The sequence below is a fragment of the Ursus arctos genome, unplaced genomic scaffold (genome assembly GCF_023065955.2).
Source record: "Ursus arctos isolate Adak ecotype North America unplaced genomic scaffold, UrsArc2.0 scaffold_19, whole genome shotgun sequence".
Classification (NCBI taxonomy): Eukaryota; Metazoa; Chordata; class Mammalia; order Carnivora; family Ursidae; genus Ursus; species Ursus arctos.
The window spans coordinates 57462566-57487495 of NW_026622863.1; the positions used below are offsets into that span (position 1 = coordinate 57462566).

The 24930-nt window shown below is 55.4% G+C and overlaps 1 protein-coding gene across 2 annotated transcripts; it reads right to left on the reverse strand.

Moving 5' to 3' along the window:
- Window positions 1-16: 16 nt before the first annotated feature.
- MYBPC2 (myosin binding protein C2) lies at window positions 17-24103 on the reverse strand. 2 transcript variants are annotated; one of them, XM_026488318.3, is made up of 28 exons: window positions 23688-24103; window positions 22518-22607; window positions 21916-22002; window positions 21302-21450; window positions 20766-20883; window positions 20011-20056; window positions 19771-19830; window positions 17513-17706; window positions 17110-17242; window positions 15182-15306; window positions 14986-15091; window positions 13693-13865; window positions 11645-11810; window positions 10153-10259; window positions 9787-9816; window positions 9196-9335; window positions 8173-8332; window positions 7985-8089; window positions 7349-7537; window positions 6794-6928; window positions 5224-5391; window positions 4953-5041; window positions 4662-4857; window positions 4285-4424; window positions 3221-3380; window positions 2920-3056; window positions 1384-1570; window positions 17-139 (listed from the first exon to the last, which is right to left on the reverse strand). In XM_026488318.3, exons 1-28 carry the CDS (start codon window positions 23704-23706, stop codon window positions 129-131), a joined length of 3420 nt encoding a protein of 1139 aa, XP_026344103.1. In that variant the 5' UTR covers window positions 23707-24103; the 3' UTR covers window positions 17-128. The 2 variants fall into 2 exon arrangements, with proteins under 2 accessions (XP_026344103.1, XP_044235956.1); XM_044380021.3 differs by having other exon boundaries at window positions 22518-22604; window positions 23688-23866.
- Window positions 24104-24930: the final 827 nt, after the last annotated feature.

Sequence of the window (24930 nt, forward strand, 5' to 3'; positions counted from 1 at the left end):
GACAGACACACACAGGTTGTAGACAAGACTATTATTTTCTCAGTGGTAACTCTAGAAAGGGAAACAGTGTTCAGGGAGGTCCAGGTTAGGACCCAGTGGCCAATTATCTTGGCAGATGGAAGACGGTCTCACTGTGGCACTGTGGGGGAAATGAGAGAAGAGTGGGTTAGGTGGGCTGGGCTTCCCAAGTCCCTGTGCCCCACCCCAGGCCCTTTTGCCTACTGGATTCACGCGGCCAGCAGGGGGAGCACGTCACATCTCGGTGGGGCAGTCAAACCACTGTCATAGGGCCTGTGATTCCTGTAGCTTTGAACCCCAAACTCGGATGGGATTTCTAAGCAGCTGCTGGTGACAAGCTGTCACTGGAATCATAAAGTAGGGATATTTCCAAGCTGATTCAGTAATTAATAAAGAGGATAGCAAAACATTAGAAATTGGGTCAGCCTGGAAGAGCAGTGTTCAGAATGACAGCCAGTAAGGCTTGGGGAAGGTCTCGCTTGTTAAGGGTCCACGGCCACTTCTGTCTTCTGGGCGGTCATCAGGGCCAGGGGGGGTCACAATTGGGGACGGACCCTGGAAGCCCATATTAATGTCAGTCACATCTGAGGGACTTGGGTAGCGGCCTCTCCAGTCAGCCCTGACTGGCAGATGTTGATGGGCTGGAGCCCAAGGCAGAGGACGCAAGGCAAAGCATTCCAGGTAGAGGGAATGGAATGTGCAAAGTCCCAGGGACAAGAGAAAGTACGATGGGTTTGTCGAACTGCCAACAGCTTGGTGTGGCTGGAACAGTGTTGAGAAAAATGGGGGTACATGAGGCCAGAGCGGGGCATGTGGGAGAAGGTGCAGGACCGCGGACACCAGGCTGAGGGGCTTCAGGGCTGCTGGGGAGCCTGGGGAGGGCCACGGGCTGGAGGGAGAGATGAGAGGCAAAGAGGCCAGGGAGAAGGCCGGGCAAGAATTCCAGAGGAAGAGGTGATCGGAGCTGGGGCTGAGGGGTAGACAGGAGGAGACAGGAGGGACAGAGCTTGGGGAGGAGAGGCATTTTTCTGGGTGCCCGCACATCTCCCCCCATAGGTCAGGCCTGCCAGAGCCTTGGCGATCATCTGCCAACTCTTCTCGATCTCATTCACCTCTTATCTGTCCTTCAACTCCTTCTGGAAAACTTCCTCAGACGACTGGCCCAGCTGCATCAGGTGCTCCCCCATCCCCACCCCTACAACGCCCTGCGTACATGTCACCCTGCTTCGTTCTTGTTGGGGTCCGAATCCGGCTTCCCCATTACACACCTAGGGGCCCGGGGCTGCCGCCGCTCTGCCCTCGGCACGGGGCCTCCGGGTAGCTGTGTGAGAGCACGCGTGAGGGGCAGCCAGGCAGGGTGCTCACCTCGGACTTCCAGCTTGCACTCGGCCAGTGCCTCCCCCAGCTCGTTGACCGCCCTGCAGGAGTAAGTCCCCGCGTCAAAGGGGGACGGGCGGCGAATGTTGAGCGTCAGGACTCCCTGGTAGTTGGTCATCAGGAATTTGGGATCTTCGCGGATTTCCATGTGGTTCTTCATCCAGACCACCTTCGGCTGTCGAGGGCAGTGGGAGAAGAGGCCAGCTTAGGGAAGGTCCCTGAGTGATGGCAAAGTGGGCTTTGGAAGGCAGGCCTGGATTCGATTCCCGGCTGTGCTGCCACCTAATTTTGACTGGATGACCCTGAACCAGTCATTTCTCCTCTCTGACCCTCAGTCTCCTCTTTATGAGGGAAAGAGCTCACTCTGTGTCGTGGCCCACAGGACCCTACATGGTTTGGTCCCATTACCCTTCTGCCCTCACCCCCATCCTGCCGCTCCCTCCCTCCGCTCCATCCACACGGGCCTCCTCGCTCTTCCTCAAACAGACCCGACAGGCTCCCACCTCAGGACCTTGGCACACTGGCTGTTCCCTCTTCCAATACTGCTCTTCCCTCCTCTTTTCCCCTAATCAGCGCCAGCTTATCTTCCAGGTCTCTGCTCAGGCGTGGCTTCGGGCCCCTAGGCTGCAGCAGGAATGCCCGCTGTACGTTCTCAACTACCCTCCGGACTCTGACACGCACCCCACCCTTCACGGTCTTATAGTCATTTGCATGACTTTGGATTCACGTCAGTCTCCCCCAACATCCAGGAATTTCCTGTCCAATTCACCAGCACACACAGCCTCTGAAAATGTGTGTTGAGAGGATAAACAGACTGCGTGAGCGAGTGATGTAAATAAGCAAATGGACTGAATAAATGAGCCGAGTAAATGAATGGGCTGGGAGGTGAGTAAATGTGCAGAATGAATGAATGAGTACAGTTAGCAAATAAAGTGGACAGATGTAGACGGAGGAGGTGAACTAATGAATTCACGGTGTGCCTATGGGGGCTGAAGCCAAAAACTTGGAGCTGGACCAGAAGTCGGCAAACCTCATCTGTAAAGGGCCAGGCAGTCAATATTTCAGGCTTTGCCGGCTCTGTGGTCTCCGCGGCCGCACGCAGTACTGAAGCGTGCAAGGCCACGTCCCAATAATGTTTTACTTAGAGAAATTGCTGGCAGGTGGATTTGGCCCGCGAGCCCTCGTTTGCCAGCTCCTGGTCCAGGTGAGTCGCTGGAGCTCAAGTGTTCACATTCCCAACAGCAGCCGGGAAACTGGACGGGGCAGAAGGTGCCAGGGAGGGAGCCCTGGAGGTTCAGACCTCCCCCCAACTCCCGCCGAAGTTTTCCGTTTCCGAGGGAAGCCAGAGTGTAATGATCTGAGACTTGGGCTCTGATCGAAGGGGCGAGAGGCAGGAAGTGGGTTAAAAGTGAGTCAATTCCATGAACAGAAGAGAGAGAAGTCAGGCGAGAAGGAGCGGGTATGGCTGAATCTGAGCGAAGATGTCCCTCTAGGGTCATGCACACACATGCGCCCACTCGGCACCTTTGGGTGGCCTCGGACGGCACAGTTGAGAGCAGCAGCATAACCAGCCACGACCACCCGGTCTGGTAGAGGCGTCAGGAACTTGGGAGGTGTTCGGAAGTCATGCTCCTTGTACTCAAGCGGCTTGAAGGTGATACCTGGGAAAGGCGAGATACACCTGTCAGGTGACCAATCTGGGCCCTGACTGCCTCTCCTCTGTCACCAGGTGCCATCAGCTTTGAGTCTGGGGGCGGGGGGAGGAGTCAAGGTAGAAGCCCAGCCGAGAGAGGAGACCGGACCCCATGGAGTGGGGTGGCAGTACCCGTCTTGAGGATCCGGGCCGTGTTCTTGGAGACGCCAGGTGAGTCACTGAGCCCACAGAAGTTCTCGCTGTAAACGCGGAAGTAGTATTCGTTGCCCACAATGAGGTCAGGCACGGTACAGGAGGTCTGCCGGGTGTGTTCGTAGACGGTGAACCACTCCTGGGGGGGAGGGAAGGGGCCGGGAGAGTTGGACGCAGGGACACAGACACAAGAAGGGCCCGGTGAGGGGCGCCTGGGTGGCACAGCGGTTAAGCGTCTGCCTTCGGCTCAGGGCGTGATCCCGGCGTTCTGGGATCGAGCCCCACATCAGGCTCCTCCGCTGTGAGCCTGCTTCTTCCTCTCCCACTCCCTGTGCTTGTGTTCCCTCTCTAGCTGGCTGTCTCTATCTCTGTCAAATAAATAAATAAATAAAAATCTTTAAAAAAAAAAAAAAAAGAAGAAGGGCCCGGTGAGGAAAGCACACCGAAGCGTGCGTCCCGCTAAGACAACCTGCTGTTCCCAGCAGCGCTGCTCACAGTGGCCTGAAAGGTGGGAACAACGCCAGCAGACGAACAGAGAAGCAAAACGTGGTAGATCCAAACCACGGACTGTCACTCGGCCCCGGGAGGGCATGAAGCACCGACCCACGCCGCAGTGTGCGTGGACCCGGAAAACACCGAGGGAAGGAAACCAGATACAAGAGGCCACATATTGGATGATCCCATCTATAGGAAATGTCCCCAGTAGGTAAACCCATAAAAACAGGAGGCAGATCAGTGGTTGCCTGGGGCTGGGTGGGAGGATGTGAATGCTTAATGGGTGCGGAGTCTCCTTTTGGGGAGATGAAAATGTCTTGGAACTAAATGGGTTGGTGACACAACAGTGGGAATGGACTAAAAGCTTTAAAATACTTCATTTTATGTGGATTTCACCTTAGTTAAAAAGAAAAGAAAGACAACCCACCACGCACCCTATTTCAGTCAAAAGGCTTCCCTCCCAGCCCCAGCCCGTACTCCCAATCTCTCCAAGCCTCCGTTTCCCTTTCCCGGCTGTGGCCCCACCCCAGGCCCTTCTGGTCTCTCACCATGGTTTTCTTGTCGGCTTTCTGGACAAAATACCCCGTGATCTCACTGTTCCCGTTATCTCGGGGGGGCTGCCACTCCACTAGCGCGTTAGTGCCCCACACCTCCTTCACCATCACGTTCTCTGCTGGTCCTGCCTTTTCTGGAATGGGGGGGAGCGGCTGTCAGAAGCCCGCCCCTCACCTCCTCTCCCCATCTCTCCCCACCTCTGCCCCCTCACCTGGTCCCCGAATTCTGACACCGCTTAGGCCTTTCCCCACTCCCACTTCCTCGCCTTTTGGCCCCATCCCCGCCTTGCACCCTCTTTTCCGTCCCAATCTCTTCACTTCGCGGCTCCTGGGGCCGCAGCGCCTCCCCCTTGCCCCAGCTGGCCACGCACCCACGACCTGAATGCGGATGGTGGCCGTGTCCTTCATGTTCTCGATCTGCACGGTCAGCTCGTACTCTCCCGAGTCCGAGCGCGCCGCCTGGCGCACGAAGAACACGGTGTCGAAGTCGCTGGTGCGCACGAGCACGCGGGCGGGGTCCACCGGCGCCCCGCCCTTCGTCCACACCACCTGGGGCCGGGGCTTTCCCTGGGCGGGGGGAGCGGAAGGATGGGGGGCAGAGAGGTCAGCCCGGGTCTCTCGCCCTGGGCCCTGACCCCGAGCCCGACCCCAGCTTGGCACACCTGGAAGGGGATGACCAGGTTGAGGTGCTCCCCCACTTTGCGGATGTAAGTCTGGCGGAGGTGGCGCGGGAGCCGGATCTTGGGTTGCTCTGGGGATACAGACACAGGAACGCGGGCTCAGTGCTGGGCTGGGGGACACTCGAGAGAGGGACAGAGAGACAGCAGCGAGGACGTTCTTGCGGGGTCGGGGGGGGAGGCCCTAATGATGACATGGCAAGGGTGGGCCAGACGACAGCAACTTGGTCTTTAGAGCGGGCTCAGAGGCACTTACGCACGATCTCCCGGATGGTGACAGGCTGGAACAGGGAGGCGGGCTCGCTGCGCCCTGCGATGTTGACCGCCACTACCCGAAACAAGAGTTTTGCTCCTGTGGGGAGATTCTTGACGGTGAAGCCGCAGCGCTCTATGGGCTCCGTGTTAGCAGGGACCCAGTCCTCGGCTACAAAAGAGGAGCAGTGCTGGGGCACCTTCCTGGAGCCCCTCCGCTGGTTGTCCCTTCCCGGGCCTTGGGACCACCACACTGAACAGCGGTAGCTGACATTTATTTAAGCACTTATTATGACCAGGTTGGAAGGGTGGCACAAGTGTTAGTTAGCTCATTAATTTCTGCCTCTGTCCTATGTGATCCCCATTTTAGAGATGGGGAAATCAAGGTTCAGAGGAGTAGGGAATCAGGGGTGGTGGTTAGAGACAGCTTCTTAGATTTCCTGCCTCCTTGGCTTCCATCTTGGTTTTACTGCCATAGGTTGGTGAACCAGTGTGGGTCAGACCAACAACCACCAGCGTGAAACATCACGGCGGCCTGGCACAGATCGGGGAGGGATGGGCAAGGGCAAGAATGGTGTAAAGAGCGCTGGAAAGAGAAAGAGGGAAGAAGCTGACGAGAGTCCAACCATCCATCATTTACATGCATTATCAAATGCAGTCATCACTGTACCCTGTCAAGGAGGCAACAGTCTTCGCCCGTTTTTAGATGAAGAAACTGAGGCTCAGAGACTTGCCAACGTCACAGGGTTAGAAAGTGTAGGGGCAGGATAGGAACCCACGTCTGTCTTGCTTTAAGGCCTGGGATATGGTGTTGAGATGATCACGCCTGTCTTCCCAGTGAGATGACCATGTCGCAGGTATCCCCATAGCCGTGGCACTGGGCCTGGCATGGAGTCCAGCGCTCAATACATGTTTGTTCGGTGGAGGATGGAGAGTTGGATGTGTGGGAAGATGGGTGGATGGATGGATGGATGGATGGATACACAGAAAGATGGAGAGACAGTAGACAGATAGTTAGATGGTCATATAGGGAAATGAATGAATGGAAAGAAGGAAAGGAGGTGGAAGGGAAGGAGGGAAGAGGGAAGAAAGATGGTGGAGAAGAGATAAATATACGGATGGAAAATATGTTACAGGATGGATGGATGGTTGGTTGATCCAAAGATTTTCAGATGGATAGACAGATGGTTGGATGGATGGCCAATGGTGGGCAAAGGGATGGGAAGAAAGCAGGAAGGAGGGAGGGAAGGAAGGAAGGAAGGACAGATGGATGGATGGATGGATGGATGGATGGATGGATGAAAAGGTATTACTGTATGGAAGATGGGTAAAGGGAAAGGAGGAAGGAGGATGGGAGGGAGAAAGGGAGGGAAAGAGGACAAGCTGGTCAATGGGGGCCTGGCTTGAGCCATCCCATTCAGGGACTCATGCAAGTAAAGACACAGGACCAGGGCAGCCCACCCCACCAGAGAGCTCTCCCTGCATTGCCCTATTTGCAGTCCCCTGGACTGGACCCCCACCAGGGCTCTGTGTGAGCCACCGTGCCCCCCCCCAGGCCTGATGGGGCCACTCACAGCCCTCCAAGCAGTACTCCACCAGGTACCCATCGATGCCGCCTGCCCCAATCCTATCTGGAGGCCTCCACTTCAGAGTGGTGGTGGTGTCAGTCACGTCATCCACCACCAGGTGCAAGGGTTCACTTGTGGGCGCTGTAAGAATCAAGGGAAAGGGGAAGTGGAGGTAAATGAGGGGTCAGTGGTCACAGGGAGGGGCAGGGATCAGAGCTGAAGTCACAGATCAGGAAAGGACACAATATGGTGGGCCAGAGGTCAGTGAGCCAAGACGTGTCATCATGAGTCATTAAAACAACAAGATATATCAAGGGACGGTGAGGTCTCCAGGAGCAGGGAGAAGTGTTAGTCTGAGAGGTCAGAGGCCCGTGAGGTATTTGGGCAATGGCACAGTCTAGGATCACAGAGATTGGTGACTAATATGCTGGGTCAGTAAGAGGTCAGGAGGTTGGTTAGGGCCTGAGGGTCAAAGGCCAGGTGTAGGGTCAGAGATCAGCGACAGGCAGGGCAGGGGTTGGAGGTGGACAGGGGCTTGGGGAGGGTGCAGAGGAGCATCACCAATAGGCATGAAAGGCTTGGTGTTCATGCTGGGCTGGGAAACCCCGATAGCATTGACAGCAAAGACCCGCATCTCGTAGAGGATGCCCTCGATCATCTTGGTGGACTCATAGGTGGTCTCCGTAAAGACCTCGAAGTTCAGCTTCATCCAGCGCTGAGAGCCCTTCTTCTTCCGCTCCAGGAGGTAACCTGGATGGCCCCCCAAACAGAAGTAAGTGCTCATGGGAAGGCTATGGGCTTGCAGGTCAGTTGGAGCAGTGAGAGGCACATCAAAAGGTCCCATGACCCAGACAGGTCTGAGGCCATGAATCTTGGGTTGGTCTCAGGGTCACAGAGCAGTCAGCAGTCACCAGTCATGGGGTTGGGGGTCAGGAACAGTCATGAGTCATGAATCGGGAGTCAGGGGTCACAGAAAACCCTACGTTGTTGGCCAAAGTGAAGATCCCCAGGTCGTTGGGAAGCAAAGAATGAGTGGGAGACCAAAGGAATTGCAAGACATCAAAGATGGAGAACATCTCAGAGGGCGATCACAGAGGATGCTAAGAACTCTCCAAGACCAAGGGATAGTTGGGGTGGCAGGGCAGGGGGAGTAGGAGGGGTCAGAGGTCATGGGAACTCTGGCATATGGGCACTCACCGGTTACTGGGTGCCCCCCGTCATACTTGGGTGGCTCCCAGACAAGAATGGCCCAATCCTCTCCAACAGAGGTGACACGTACAGCCTCCGGGGGGTCTGGGACATCTGTCGGAGGCAGGATGGTCAGGGGGTCCCTCAGGGCCTCAGGGAACCACCCCTGGCTCACTCCCTCAGCTCCCTCTACTCACCCACAACACGCACGAAGATGGAGGCCACATCCTCGCCCAAGGGGTTGGTGACCTTGATGGTGTAGCGGCCCTCGTCTGCTCGATCGGCACTCTCGATCACGAAGCTGCTGGTATCTGCATGACTCTCGATGCGGACCCTGCCTTCGGTGGCCGTGAACACCTGGACACAGCCACGGGATGGCCTTGCTCCACCTCTCCCCAAGGCCAGACCGCCTCTGCCCTCCACGGCTCAAAATCCTCCAGCGGCTACCCGTCACCCCACAACACACAAAGCCTTGGACCCAGCGCAAGAGGACCCGTTGGATCTACACCCAGCCTTACCCTTCTTCCCCGTCGCCTTCCTTGTCCTCCAAACACCACCCTTCATTAAAATCCCCAAGATCTGGCATGCCCACTCCTCTATTTGCTCTACTCTTACTCATCCTTTAGGACTTGCCTAGAAGTCGCCTCCTCTGGGAAGCCATCTTGGAAGCCCCCAGCTGAAAGTGATGGCCCTACACCCTGAAGTCTCACAGTTTCCAGTATCTCCCTTTATCTCAGCCCTGGTCACCCTGGACTGTGATTGCTTGGGCCCATGTCTGCCTCCCTCCGTAGTGAAGGCTCCGCATGGTCGTATCCTCAGTGCTATACACAGAGCCCTGCAGAGAGGACGCCTCAGGGGGTGTGTTCGCTGACTGAAAGAATGAATGAAGATTGAGCCAAGTCTAACCATTTTACAGATTAGGACTCTGAAGCCCAGAGGAGAGAAAAAAAAATTGAACTGTCCAGGGCCTGGAACGTACAAGGTAAAAATATTTGTTGGATGGATGGATGGCTGGATGGCTGGATAGTGGGGCACCCCCCATGTGGCAGGCCTGTACCATGTGATAGACAAATATAATCTCCAGTCTTTAGAACAACTCTCTGAAGAAAGATCTTCATTCTCATTTTACAGACAACTAAAGCTCACAGAGGGGAAGCCACTTGCCTCAAGTTGTCCAGCAGAGAAGTCAGGGCACGGGGGTTGGGGGGAGCTCGCCATACCTCATCTTCCTTCAGCCAGGTGGCGACAGGACGAGGCTCCCCGGTGATGGACACATCGAGCCTCAGCTTGTTTCCAGCCACAACCACAATCGAATTCTCTGAGGTCTTCCCTGAGCAGTCCAGGTGGATCTTTGGTGGCTCTAGTGGTAGAGAAGAGATGTTGGGGAACTTGGGAGTGGGCAGCTGGGTCATCCCGATCCCCACCAAGGCAAGCTGGGGTCCCCAAGAGCTGGGCTCTAACAGCCATAGAAACCCTGGAGTCCTGCCCCCAGCCCCTCCTCCCCCAGACCCAGGGGTCAGGACCCCCAGCCTCCTCCCTCAGACCCAGGAGTCCAGGTCCCCAGTCCCTCCTCCCTCAGACCCAGGAGTCCAGGTCCCCAGTCCCTCCTCCCTCAGACCCAGGAGTCCAGGTCCCCAGTCCCTCCTCCCTCAGACCCAAGAGTCCAGACCCTCAGCCCCCTCCTCCCTCAGACCCTGGAGTCCTGCCCCTGGTCCCTCCTCCCCCAGATCCAGGGGTCAGGATCCCCAGCCTCCTCCCTCAGACCCAGGAGTCCAGACCCTCAGCTTATCACAGGAGCCCCTGGTCCTTACCTTGCTTGGGTACATACTCCACCTTGATTTCTGGAGGACGAGAAGATGGTACAGTTAGCTCTAAGCCCAGTGGGCCCCTTATCCCACCCTCCCACCCCAGAGGCTGAGGGGAAGAGCTGGCATCACCCAGGGACCTAGGGGGCTGGGGATGGGTCCAGGCCCATGACTGCCCTTCCTCCCAGGTGGACACACTTCAGAACACAGTGCTCTCTCCATCTTCTCCTCTGATTCCTCCCATGAGATCAGCAGATGCCTGCTCTCACCGCTAATACACATTAGGGAAACCTAATCCTAAAGGAGGGCATCCGGGGCCTGCTGGGAAGGTGGGTGCTCTGGCCGCTGGGGAACACAGAGGGGCAGCCTCACCCAAGAAGTTGAGCTTGGCCGAGAGGGACAGGGCATAGCCATCGGGCACGAAGGTGTAGTCTCCCTCATCCTCAGGGCGGACGTCATCGATCACCAGCTTGTGGAACCTAAGGGGTTGGGGGGACAAGGCAGGGGTCAGGTGGGCCAGCCTGAGCATCACCACGGAGAAACATCTTTTTTTTTTTTTAAGTTTATTCATTTACGTAATCTCTACACCCAGTGTGGGGCTCGAAGTCATAACCCTGAGTGAGAGTCGCAGGCTCTTCCGAATGAGCCAGTCAGCTGCCCAAAGAAACACCATCTCAGTGCAATCTATATTCCCATGCCCACCAATTTTTTTTTTAATTTGAGAGAGAGAGCATGAGCGGGGGGAGGGGCAGAGGGAGAGGGACTTCCCACTCAGTGGGGAGTCCGAGGCGGGGCTCGATCCCAGGACCCCAAGATCATGACCTGAGCTGAAGACAGACGCTTACTCAACTGAGGCACCCAGGCGCCCCCATGCCCACCATTTTTATTCTGAGTTTTGAAATGCTAGCATCTGGGTTCAAATCTCAGCTTTGCCACTTATTAACTGTGTGACCTTAGGCAAGTCACCTAAGCTCCCTGTGCATTCAGTTTCTCCACCTGTAAAACAGACATAATGATAACAATCTACACCGGGGATATTGTAAAGCAAGTAAAAATCTCCCTGGCACATAATAAATGCCCAATTAGCGTTAGGATTCATTCTCAGAATTATCGACACCACCGGCAGGCAGGGTTCCTTACACAGAACCCGGAGAAAGCCTACGTTCTGGCAAGAGGTATGGTCAGGAAATGCAATTCACCCCTGTATTGGGGCAGAAGCGTATTCGGGCGCGCCGTTCTACCGGTGTCATGGTGGCTCTCCCTACCCCACAGATTACCAGATGCTTCTCTTCGATGTCCCTGTGCCGCCTGTTGAATTCCAGTCCCTCGTTTCTCCAGCTAGACGTCTCCCCCACTTTGTAGGAGACTGTTCGCAAATACGGACACAACTTCTCCCCTCCCTGTATCCATGCTCCTTGTGATAAGACCTTGCAGCCTGTGGCTTCCTTTGCCCAAGAGACTGTGGCAGAGGTGACAATGGGACCGTTCCCAGCCCAGGCCACAGAGGCCTTGTTTGCTTCTGCTTTCTCTCGGGATGCCTGCTTCTGCCCCAGGCATATGCCAGGACTGGCCTCCTGGGGGATGAGACGTCGCATGGACCAGAGCAGAGGCAGGCCAGGTGTCCTGGCCGTGGTCCTGATGGAGCCCAGGAAGATCAGCAGAGCAGACGTTCGCCTGACCACAGAGGCCTGAGAAAGGCCATCCTAGATCAGCCAGCCCCCAACCAACACGCAGACTCATGATTAAATACACCCTTTTCCCCTTACACCACTAAGTACAGAGATCGTTGTTCTGCAGCCGTAGCTGATTGACACACACGCCCCACCCCGCTCCACCCCCGCCACCTCCACAGTCTCTTCCGCACCTCCCCACGTGGGAGATGGTGATCCTCTTGCTGGGCCGCACCTCGATCCCATTCTTGTACCACTTGCCTGTCACCTTCTCATCAGACACCTCGCACTTAAACACGGCCTGTTCCGAGGCCTTCACCGTCAGATCCGCGATGTCCTGCAGGACCTCCAGCTGTTTCTCTAGACAGAGACAGAAGGATATGGGGCCATCGCAACTCCAGTCAGCCCACAGATATTTGCAAGCACCTACTCTGTGCCGAGCACTGTTCCAGGCACTGGGGACAGGGCTGCGAACAACCCAGAAACATCCGCGGGCCTCATGGAGTTCACGTATTAGTGGGGAGACGGTCGGTGAACAGCAAAACACAGAAACGTATAACAAGAGGGAGTGATGAGGCCTGAGGGAAGGCAGGCAAGAGTCCATGCGAGAATGCGGAACGGTCCCCCAGGTAGCGGGAACAGCATGTGCAAAGGCCCTGTGGAGCAGAGCAGGCTTGTTGGTGTGGGAAACAGCAAGGAGGCCAGTGTGCAGTGAGCCAGGCAGACATGGTAGGAGATGAGATGGGCAGGGGCAGACGGGGCCAGATCACAGACCTAGGGGGCCCCAGAGAGGACTCCAGCCAGGCAGGAGCCAATAGAGAGTGTTGTGAAGACGGCTGGGATCTGACTTTTTTTTTTTTTTTTTTAAGGGGCATCTGGGTGGCTCAGTTAGTTAAGCATCTGCCTTCGGCTCAGGTCCTGGGATCGAGCCCCACATCCGGCTCCCTGCTCGGTAAGGAGCCTGCTTCTCCTTTTCCCTCTGGCTGCCACTCCCCCTGCTTGATCTCTCTCTCTCTGTCAAATAAATAAATAAAATCTTAAAAAAAAATACTTGTTTTTTTAAACAAAATGATGCATTTACATGGTTTAAAAATAAAGGAAATGGATTTAGATACTAGAGGGGCTATCTCCCACTTACCCACCTCCAACCCTCCCTTCTCCAAAGGCACTATCCTTTCAATTGATCGCTATGAAACCAAATAGGTGTATAGGTTTTCTCTCCTCCCTCCTTCCTTCCCCCCCTCCCTTCCTTCCTCTCCTCTCCTCCTTGCAAGTTGTAACACATTTGCTTTTTCACCTAGCCATGCAGGATCTTGGAAATCCTTCTGTATCAGTATGTTTCAAACTGTCTTTTTAGGGCTACATATAGACCTACCGTAATTGATTTGGTTCATAAATACCCTGGTTTGGGGGTTTTTTTTTTTTGTTTCTTTAAGGAATTATAGATACACAAGTGTTTGCAAAAGCAGTGCATGGAGTCCCGTGTGGCCTTCAGCCTGCTTCCCCCAGTGCAGAGGGTGACATCTTACACAACAGGAAAGTGACCTGGGCCCTGGACGGCAGGGTGCTCAGTTTCCACCATCTGACTTATATTTTACAAGGCTCACTCTGGCCGGTGTGTGTGTGAGTGGGGGAGGAGAGGGGCCATGGGAACAGGGCACCCAGTGACCACTGCGGGCGTTCAGGCATGAGGGGTGGAGGCCTGGGGCAAGTGAGGGCAACAGAGGTGGGGAAGAGCAGTCAGGTCCCGGATATCGTCTGAGGCGGGAGCAGCCAGGACTCGTTGGTGAATTGAATGCACGGTGGGAGGCCAAGAGAGGAGTCAGGAACAGCTGCAAGATTTGGGGCCTGAGCAACTTTTTTTTAAAGATTTTATTTATTAATTTATTTGAGAGAGCGAGACAGAGGGGCAGAAGCAGAGGGAGAGGGACAAGCAGACTCCGTGCTGAGCACAGAGCCTGACACGGGGCTCGATCCCAGGACCCCGAGATCATGACCTGAGCAGAAACCAAGGGTTGAACCCTTAACTGACTGAGCCAGCCAGGCGCCCCCGAGCAATTTTTTTGTTTATTTGTTTAAGTAAACTCTACCCCCAACTTGGGGCTTAAACCCATGACCCCAAGATCAAGAGTCACACGTTCTTCCGGCTGAGCCAGCCAGGCGCCCCAGGGCCTGAGCAATTCTGAGCTGTGAGGAGGAGCATGACCCAGTGCGGCCCCCACCCCACCTGGAGGCCCCGTACCTTCCACGATGAGCTCTGCCTCACACTGGCCACCATTGGTCATGACCTGGTAGCGGCCCCCATCCTCCAGGGTCACATCCGAGTAGATGAGAATGTGACGCTTCCCATCCTTCTTGAAGCGGTATCGAGCCTTGAAGGAATCCTCCCGCGTCATTTCCACGCCATCTTTCATCCTAGGTGAAGGGGATGTGAAGGGGAAAAGTGAGGGACCGCATAGCCCTGGGTCTGGATATCAGAGGGTGAGGGCCAGAGAGACAGTTCTGAGCAGAGGTCAAGGGTCAGAAGGGCGGTCCCAGGAGGGAGGAGAGATTCAAGTTGGCAGAAGCATCTTGAATAGACGGGTCACAGGTGGGATAGTGGGTCACAGGAAGTCACACACCACAGGGAGATGTCGCGAGGTCCCAGTTGGAGGTCAAGGGACACAAAAAGGTCATTGGGAGATGTCAGGGCATGGAGGGAGTCCTGGCGTCCCAGAGAGATGTCAGGTATTGTGGCCTCTCTGAATGGTACTTCCCTGCCTGAGAAACTCCTCCCTTCCAACTTCTTTTCTACCTCCTCATCATTCAAATCTCAACTCCATTGTCACCTCCTCCAGGAAGACTTCCCTGACCTCCTGAGTCACTTCTCCCTATTAAAAAGTGGTTATAGCTTCAGTTAGTGCTCCTCTGAAACACTTGTAAAAACAGAACTTCTATGTTTATTCATATGATGACTTGACGAACGCATGTCTCTGTCACCTATACATACACCCCAGAAGTTTATCATATTATAAACTCTAAACGGTGGGTGACATGTTGATATATTTTCTCCCCACTATATCTCTAATACATTGAAGAATGCCATCATAAAATAGGTGCTCAATAAATATTTGTTGGATGGGTGAATAGATGTGGGGATGGATGAATGGATGAGGAGATGGGTGGGTGAGTGGGTGAGTGGATGGATGGATGGTTGGACAGATGAACCAATGGCATAAATGGATGGGGTGATGGATGGGTTGATGAACAGACAGATGGATACACGAGTGGACGGACCAAAGGATGGATGACTGGTTGAACGGATGAGTAAATGAATCTGAAATAACAGGGATCGGGAAAAGGACCTGGAAGAAGACAAGATGGGTAGAGGTCAGAAGTTCCAGGAAGAGGTCATGGGTGAAGGTCAGGATTTATAGAGAAAGGCTGAGGTCTTCTGGTGACCACTGGGTAAAGTTCTTCAGAATCTTTAAGAGGGCTCATAAAGATCAGAGCTGAGGCAAAGAAGCTGTGGGCTCAGGGATCCAGACTCACTTACCACATGACCTGGGCGCCATCTTCTGATACCTCCACTGACATTTCCACCCGGTCACCCACAAACACCTGCTGGTCCTCGAGGGGTTTGATAATCAGGACCGGAGGTTCTGTGAGACACCGAGGGACAAGAGGTCAGTAGTTTCAGGACTCCCTGCAGAGCCCCACTCTCTAAGCTGAGGCCCAAATCTCAGCCTCACCTCTGACAAAGAGCTCAGTGAAACACTTCTCATCTTTGACAGCGACCTCATAAGCAGCATCGTCCGCCAACGTGCACTTGTGGATGGTGAGAATTCGCTTCTTACCAACGTTCTCAAACACGTACCTGGTGCAAAAATCTTGTCTCAGGCTAGAGCCTGGAGATCATCCCGGCCCTGGGGTAGATCTGCCCATCAGTTCTCAGGGCAAGTCACTCCCTCTCAGAGCTAAATTGTGCAGGAGGGGACAGACGGTCTAATTTCTAGTATTTAAATAACTACAGTGGAAATCCTAACTGCCCCCCATCCATCCATCCTCCCCTTCCATTTAGCAGTAGCACACAGCCACCCACATAGAGAACTACATTTCCCAGCCTCCCTTGCAACTGGGATGGTGCGCCACTGAACTTGGGCCAATGGAATGTGAGTGGATTCGACCTGCGTTAACTGCTAGGTCATCTCCACCTTTCAGTTGCTTTCGCTGGACTTCTATCCTTCCCCCTTCCTGTCTGTCAGGCACAGATGTACCCATGACCCAGCTTCAATCATGCGAATGAGGACAAGGCCACAAGAAAGGGTGTAGCCAAAAATGTGGAACCTGGGTCCCCAGACAATCTTTAAGGATAAAGTCGACCTACCAGCCTCAATCAGCTAGAAATACATTTCTCTCTCACTCAAAGTCATGTAACCTAGGGACGCTGTTACAGCAATGTAACCCGTACCTTAACTAACTTAAATTTTTATCTTATCCAACATGCTCCTGGCTGGCTCAGTCGGAAGAGCACACTGACTCTCCAACTTGGGGATCCTGGGTTAGAGTCCCACATTGCATGGAGAGCTTACTTAGATAAATAAATAACTTAAACACACACACACAGCCAAGAAAAAAATAATAAAACTAGAACGAACCCAAGAGATCACTGCTGCAAACATTTCAGCCTCTGTCTTTCCAATCTTTCTATCGGTACATATGTAGATTAACATTTTGTGAAGCAGAAATGGGAACCATGCTTCTTCCCATTTGCTAACCTTGACCAGATTCCCATATTAGTCTATATTTTAGAATCTCTTTTTCAGTGACTACACAGCATGTAGGTAAGGAATCATACATTTTGGTTGTTTTCCATTTTGGGCTACAACAGCAAATGCTTTAGAGAACATCCTTACACCTAAATATGCATAACCATGATAACTGTCTTAGGGTAAATCCCTTGAATTGCACAACCGAAAAGACTTTTAACACACTGCCCTTTCAGAGATTTAGCAAGTACCATTCCTTCCAGCAGCATTTGTGTACCTATTTCACTATGTCATCTCCAGCACTGGGTTTTATCATTTTGGAAAGTCTTTGCCCATTTAGAGGGCAGAAAGACTATTATTTATTTGTATTATTATTATTGTTGTTGCTGTTATTTGCAAGGTTGAATGTGTACTCCATAGCATATTGGCCATTTGGGTTTCTTCTCAACCAAATTCGTTTTCATTACCTTTGACAATTTTTTTAAAGATTATATTTATTTACTTTTACAGATTTTATTTATTTGAGAGAGAGGGAGAGGGAGAAGCAGACTTCCCGCTGAGCAGGGAACCCAATGTGGGGCTCCAGCCCAGGACCCTGGGATCACGACCTGAACCAAAGACAGACGCTTAACCGACTGAGCCATCCAGGTGCCCCTAAAGATTTTTTTAAGAGTAATCTCTACACTCAATATGGGGCTTGAACTCATGACCCCAACATCAAGAGTCGCATGCTTTGCCGACTGAGCCACCCAGGCGTCCCTCCTTTGTCAATTTTTTATTGAGGTATTTGCACTTTTCATATGAATGAGGGAGTACTCCTTCTGGGTTAAGAGTGGTCAGCCTTACACCTGGGCCCTCTATGGGACTCAGATCTCCCCCCACTCCCCGCGGGATAGTCCCTCCACACATACTTGGTACTTGGTTTGATCTCCTGGCCATTCTTGTACCACTTAAGGGGAAGGTCTGGGTCACTGATCTCCACCACCAACTTGATCTTGTTGCCCCTGTCCACTTGGTAGGCTGGATCCAGCTTCTTCGTGAAGGCTGGAGATGGAGGGATGCAGGCGGAATGGCGCTGAGAGGTTCTCACTGCCCTGGTCGCCCCCAGAGCTGCCACGTCTCCCTCCCCAGACCATGGGCTCTCCCAAGGTCAACGTCACGAATCCTCCCATGAACTTGGAGGTACCTGCCAACAGGGCTCTATTACTGCTTAGATTGGGACCTTCAAGAGATAGGTCCAGGGTCCAAACATACAATACCCATGATGCTGGGATCCCCCAGACAGGGCCCCGCTCCCCTGAGAGCAGTGCTGACCTGCGCTCTTCTTGACCTCAACCTTGGCCTTCTTGAGCCGCTTCAGCATGCCCCGGAGGTCAGTGATGCCATACTGGAAAGCGATCCTCTCATACTCGCTCTTCTTTGCCCCTTTCAGGAGCTCCCAAACCTCAGGGGGGATGCCTAGGTCATCATCATCTTTCTTCTTTTTCTTCTCCTCCTCAACCACCTCCCTGAGGGCAGGGAGAGTGGGCAGGGGCCACAGGAGGGGGGATGGAGGGGTAGTTAGGATTAGGAGGTGAGGTGCTCCCTCTGCCTTGGCCCTCCTCTGCCTTCACCCACTGCTCTCTCTCTCTCTCTGGGCCTGGTACCCCTTTCCTCTCTGTCTGGACCATGGCCTCAGCCTCCTCCCTGACCTCCTGGCCTCCATCCCGCCCCTTCCCCTCCAGCCTGTTCCCCACATGGCTCCTAACTTCCACATCAGATGCCATCCTTTCCTTGTTCAAAATTCTTCCATGGGTCCCCCACTACCATCAGGAGGAAGCCCCAGCAGCTCAGCCTGACAGTCATGACCCCACCCACCATGCCATCACCACCCCCACAACCACTCAAGCATGTTACTTGCCTTACCCGAATCCTCTGGGCCCCCTCTTGCCTCCCAGCCTTTGCACAAAATGTCTCCCTGCCCAGATGACCCCTCCCTACTTTCCCTTCCTGATGGACTCCTCTTCAGACCTGGAGCCAAAGCTCCCTCCTCTGTGAGGCACTCCTGGTCTTCCCAGGCAATAAGCTGCCTTCCCTCTGGGTTCTCTCAAGGCCCCTGTGGGACCTTCTCTCTGATCACACTAAACAGCCTTGGTCTCTGCCTGTGTCTGTTGGACCAGACCCATCTCCCCAAACCAATCCGTGACTCGATGTCGGGGACCCAAATTTCTCTCTGTCCCCTGATCTCAGCCCAGGCCCTCAGAAGATGTTTGCTGAGTGAGAAAGTGATTAGATCTCTGGAAAGAAGGAAGGAAGGGAAGGGAACAAAAAGAGGAGAGATGAGTGGGGAAACAGGGGGACTGATGAATATTTGGGATGATGTACAGAGCACTGGGTGGGAAATGAATACAGACATGGGTCGAGGTGTTGATGGATGGCTAAGGTGATGGACGTGTGGGTCCGTGGATGGGTGGCTGGGTGGAGAATGGGTGGCATGAAGATAGGTGAATGGGTGGATGGGGGATAGCTGGGTGAGTGGACGGACTGATGAGTTGGTGGCAAATGGTTGGGTAGGCAATTGGGTGGATATGTTGAGGGGAGATGGCCGGGTAGGTAGTTAGCTGGGTAAAGACAAAGAGATGAATCTATCAGTAAATAGGATTGTTGTGGATTTGGTTATGGGGATAGATGAATGAGTAGAAGAATGGACGGGTAGACCAGCAGATAATGAATAACCAAGCGAATGGACAAGCATCATACTGAACACCATAAAATTGCCAATATCCCATCATTTTCACCTAAAGAACAGCAATTTCTTGTAGATCAATCGAACGGAAAGCTATGTGGGTGGATGGTGTGTCACTGAAGAGGTGAAGAGTTGATAGAGGAATGCGGGGCTAGGTAGGCGGGTGGGATAACGGATTCAGTTGAGAGAGAGATGCAGGTGCAGATAGACACACACGTGGAAAGGAAGATGGATCATGGAAGATGGGTGGTGGAGAGATGGGTAGATGGTGCCTCCATAGGTCAGAAATGGGATTATGGCGTGGGTGGGTAAAGGATGAATGGATGGGTTACTGAATGGGTGGCTGAGTGTAATGGCAGATGAGTGAATGGACAGATGGGAAGATGGTGGGCAGATGAATGGATATGTGGGCAGATGAATGGGCAAATGGGCAGGCAGGTGAATGGTTGGATTAGTCAATGGATACATAGGTAGCTGGTTGGATGGATGGATGAGACTGGTGAGTGGATGGGTGCCCCCCCCCCCGCCCAGAATGGATAGATGGGTGTTTGGCTGGGTGACCAGGGGGATGTGCAGATGAACTGGAGCCTAAGTGAACAGGAAAATGGATGTGAGGATGATGGATTGAAGGGTCGGTAGGTAGGTGAACTGGCGGACAGGAAGCTGAGCGGATGCAGTTGGAGGTAAAGGTGTAGGTGAACGGTGGCTGGACAGGTGGCCAGGTGGGTGGGGAATGGGTAGATGCAGGAGGTCATAGAGGGGAAAACGGGGAGTCCAGAGCTGGCAGCGGAGCCTCCTCCTCTTTGAGTCCCCAGCTACCCTCTCTAGGCCAGGTGGGTAGGCTTACCTCTTCTTCAACAGGCCACTGAAATCCAGCTCACCCGCATCATTTGACTTCCCTTCGCCCCTGTGGCCATTGAGAGGGTGTGAGAACCCCAAAGAGGTCCTGTACCCTCAGGCCCGCCCTGGGTCCCCACTCCTCCCTTCTCCCACAGTTCCCCCTCCCAGGGGAGACACTCCCACAGTCCTCGGCACCAGCAGACACCGCCACCCCCTCCACCTCTTCCCAGGCTCCAGGATCACTTACGAACGCTTGAAGCTTTCTAGACTCTGCACAGAGGCGTCGCGGGGCACTGGGGAGAGGAGATGGGGGGACAGAAGGTGAGCTGGAGGCGAGGCCTGATCTCAGACCAAGAGTGCCCCTCCAGGCCTGCACAACCTCCACCCAGACCCCCTGTCTTGGATCAGCACACCCTGTCACTTGGGCGTGGATACCTGTTTCCCTCGCTGCTGCACCACCCCGAGCAGCCTCTCCCCCCTCACCCTTCACCCCAAGCAGCCGCTCCCCCCCCCATCCTCCTCAGCAGGCTCTTCTCCCCAGGCCTGGGCAACTGCCTTCCCTGTGTCCTCCATATTTAAGCCCCACACATCCGGGGCTGTAGACCCCAGAGTCTGTACACCCTCAGGGGTCCACACATATGCCCCCAAATCTGTAATAACCTCCCACTCAGCTTGAACACCCTCGCCCTAAACCTGGACACCCGTGCTTCCCAAGCCCTTATGGCTACTTTCTCAAGCCTGTGCACTGTGACCCTGGGATCTACTTAACTCACATTCTCAGTCTTCGCTGGGCCCCCAAAAAACCCTGCACCCTCTCACCCCCAAGTCCACACCTCCTCGGGGTCTAAGCTCGTAGACTGTCTCCACAAATTTGAATGCCCCGACCCTGCCTCCCTAAATCTCCCCCCCACATCTGCACAGTCTCCTACGCCAGGCTGAAACATCCACCCCAACCCCCTCAACAAAACCCTTTGCTCCCCTCCCCCACCCCCACTAGCGCACCCTCCACATCCACGTTGAAGGCACAGCTGTCGCAGAAGTCCTTGGCTTTGACCTCAAGGCGGTAACTCCCGCGGTCCCCCAGGACCACCTTCGCAATGTGCAGTTCCACGGTGTACACCTGGGGGCCGGGGCCAGGGGTGTGGGTGCACATGACTGCTCCCAGCACCACCCTACACCCTCCCCCCCAGAGCCCGCCTCACATCTCCCTCTCTGTGTCCTCACTCTGGCCCCACAGGAGGGACCAGCTGTCTCTCCATGCCTGGATGAGCTTGACCCCGGGGAGGCCCACATCCCTGACCCCTGAGACCTTTCTGGGAACGCACAGACCGACCAGGTGCGCCCTGCCCTAACCCAAACATTCTCCCCGCCGTCCCCCACAATCTCCACCAAGTAGCCTGCACAACCTCTATCCCTGGAGGTCCTGTTTCCCATCTACAGGGGCTCCAGGCCTCAGGCAACAGGCCTTCCGAGACGTGGGGGCTGTACAACCTCCATCCGTAGCCCATAGGCCCTCAGCGTCCCCGCGGGGTCCTCACATTGCTGGCAGAGTCGTGGGACTCCTTGAAAGTGAATCGGGCCCCACTCTTGCTGCCCAGCTCCAGCCACTTCCCCTTGAACCACTTGATGGTTGGTGTTCCTGGGAGCTCCTTCCCGTTCACCTTGGCCACGATCACCGTGTCTTTTCCTGGGTGGGTGAGGGGGATGGGAGGGAGTGGCCAGACAGGAACGTTGAGACACTACAGAGAGGACTGTGAGCTTCTCCTCCCTCAGACCCAGGAGCCCAGGTCCCCAAACCCTCCTCCCTCAGACCCAGGAGCCCTGCTCCCCAAACCCTCCTCCCTCAGACCCAGGAGCCCTGCTCCCCAGCCCCTCCACCCTCAGACCCAGGAGCCCTGCTCCCCAAACCCTCCTCCCTCAGACCCAGGAGCCCTGCTCCCCAGCCCCTCCTCCCTCAGACCCAGGAGCCCTGCTCCCCAGCCCCTCCTCCCTCAGACCCAGGAGCCCTGCTCCCCAGCCCCTCCTCCCTCAGACCCAGGAGCCCTGCTCCCCAGCCCCTCCTCCCTCAGACCCAGGAGCCCTGCTCCCCAAACCCTCCTCCCTCAGACCCAGGAGTCCTGCTCCCCAGCCCCTCCTCCCTCATCCCCCTCACCATTCTCCACCGACACAGAGTCTGGCTTCTTCAGGAAAATGCCAGTGGGCTCCTCAGCAGTGGGAGACTGGTCCTCAGGTGGGGCTTCTGTTCAGAAGACAGGATTAGGGGGTCTGAGGCAGGGTGGGGAAGGGGCAGCAGGCCACTTAAGGAGCGGGGCTTAGAGCCCGTTAGGGACCCTCTGCTCTGATGCCAAAGCATGGAGCAAAGTGGCTTCTCTTGACTTGGGAAAGACCAGGTGTCACCCAGGTGGCTGCGTGACCTTGGCCTGTCTCCCCCACCCCTTTGGGCCTCAGTTTCCCCATTTGTGAACTGGAGGGAGGTGGACTGGATTGTTTGAAAGCGGCTCAGGGGTAGGAGAGGTGTGGAGATGGGCTGCGGCATCCAGAGCTGGGCAGAACTCGGTGATGAATCAGTCAGGCTGAGGGGTTGGGCTCTAACCTGGAGGCACTGGGGAGCCATGGAGGGTTGTGAGCAGGGGAAGGATGATTAGCTCTGGAGGTAGGACTCGAGGAGAGAGAGCAGGGTGGGTGCAGAGAGACAAGGGGAGCCTGGGGGATGAAGAGCCAGGTTCTGCGGATCCCACAGGAACACTGTCTCACCTTTGGGGGGCTCTGCAGGAACTTCCTCAGGGGGGGCTTCCTTGGGAGCTGGTTTGGCAGCCTCTTTGCCCTTGGGGGCCTTTTTGGCTACTGCGAGATAAAAGACGTTTAGGGTTGAGCAAGTGCTCAGCGCCCTCCTCCTCCAAAACCCAGGAGTCCAGGCCCCCAGGCCCCTCCTCCCTCAGACCCAGAAGTCCTGCCCCTTCAGGTGTAAATTTATCTCTAATCCTGAGCGTCTGAGCGATCAGGTTTCCCCTTGCCCCAGGCAAGCCATGCCCCATCCACTCAGGCCACCAGGCCCTGACCTTTTGGGTCCTGGGGGTATAATTAGCTCTTTCCCTGGGCTGGAAACTGGACACCTTGTGCTGACCACAGCATCTTTCACCTGCCCTGTCTGCTGGCTCCCGGCCCACCGGTGTCCCAGCTGCAGTGAGGGGCTGGACCCCCACTCCACAGCCTGGTTGGGCTGGTGCCAGCGGTCTGGACACCCGAGGAGGAGGGTCCCTGCCAGGGACTTGCATCTCTCCTGTTCACTTCTTCATAGAGAGAAAGCTGCACCCCGGTGTCAACAAAGGCCCCCAGGCCCATTCAAAGAAGAGCATCAAACTGCACATAAAGTAACTCTATATGGAGAAGGCCCCCAAATTTCTTTGTGGGGAAGCCCAGATTCCTATAGAAAGGAGGCCCCCTCATCCTTATACAGACAAGAGCTCTCCTCCCCGCACAGACAGGAACCCCTAATCTCCAGACACAGCAGGACTCCATTCCCTTACAGAGAAAGGACTCAGTCCTCACTCAGAGAAGCACTCCGATCCCTATGGAGAGGACCCCAGTCCCCAAATGTAGAGGACCCCAATCACCAGGCAAAGACCTCCTGGTTTACATACACAGCACTCCCATCCCTATGGAGAAAAGGACTCAAATTCAGAGACTCTTCATCTGCACCCAGAGATGGGCCCCCCAAATCCCTACAGAGAAAGGAACGCCCTCACCGCACAGAGAAGGAGACCCACCCACCCAACACAGATATGGGAGCCCCACCCCACAGGAGGAAGGAATTCCCTCCCCAGAGAACACATCCCATCCTCCCAAACCTTCAGAGGAGCCCTTAGCCCCCATTCAGAAAAGGGGACTGCATCTCCACCCAGGGAGGGCAGTCCTGAAAGCCACCTGGTTTTGCCTCAGGCATGTCAGCAGACCTCCTCTGTCTCCTCTGACCGCAGCTTGTCCCTCAGGGCCCTAGGGAGGACGGGTGGGCCCCCAGGGGGAGCCCTTTAAGGAGTCCAGAGATTCCCAGGAGGCTGTGGGAGGTATCAGACTTGCCTCCCCACCCTCCCTTGCTGCCCCACATTCCGCAGGGCGTGTTCTGAAGGGTGAGAAATAACATCTGGACAGGGAGAGATGGCTGAATGCCAGGGTCTTGGGGAGCAGGGGCCTGGGGTTCAGACACCCGGGGCCCAGGAAGGGGGTGCTGGAGGCAAGGCCTCCCACATCTGAGGGAGGAGGGCCTGGACTTCTGGGTCTGGGGCTCAGATTCTTGGGTCCAGGAAAATGGAGAAGGATGAGGTCCTGGACTTCGGACTCCTAGGAGGCGGGAGAGGAAGGACCTGGGGTCTTAAAATGGGTGAGGGCTCAGAGCCAGAACGCTGCCATGGGGCAAAAGGGGAAGACGGTCTAGAAAGCCATTCTTAGTATCTGCAAGTCAGGAGTTTTCGGGAAACCGGAGCTGCGAGGGAGGGTCCGGTTTCCCAGCGTAGGCAGGACGGCTGCGGGGGATGGGGGGAGGTCTCTGTGCCCGCAGGAAGGGCACTGGGGCTCGGCGACTCTCGAGTCCCGCCCCCCCTGGCGAGAGCACATCCGAAGGCCTGCGGCCCCGGCCATCTGGGACCCCGGACTGGCCGCTGCCCCTCCTGGGACCAAGCCGGCCGGCTCCTCGCGACGGTGCCCTGAGCGGACGCGGCGGGCACCGGACGCGAGGGAGGGGGCGAGTGCCCCCAGCGGGGCGGGTGGGGAGACCGGGAAGGCCCTGGAGGGCTGCCCGGACGTTGGCGCCCTTCCCGGCAGGGGGACCTGTGGCTTTCAGAATGGGGTGGGTGGTGGCTGGACGCCGGGTGGGGGGAAGTGAAGGAGGCCAGAGGGGGGGGGGGATTGGGGGAAAAGAGGGGTCTTTGAGGGGCCGTAGGTGTAATGGGGAGGAAGTCGAGGTGAGTGTGAGAGGGAGAGGGTGTGGGGGCTTGGGGTTCAGGCGAAGGACGGGAGAGGAAGTAACTCTGAGCGAGGGAGCAGGTTTGAGTGAAGACAAGTCCCTCCCGATTTTCTTCCTGTCCATCTCCCCCCTCCCCCGCTTTTCCAAAACCCCCTGCGAGCCGGAAACTGCCCCGCCTCCAGGGAGCGCCAAGCCAATCCGGCGGCA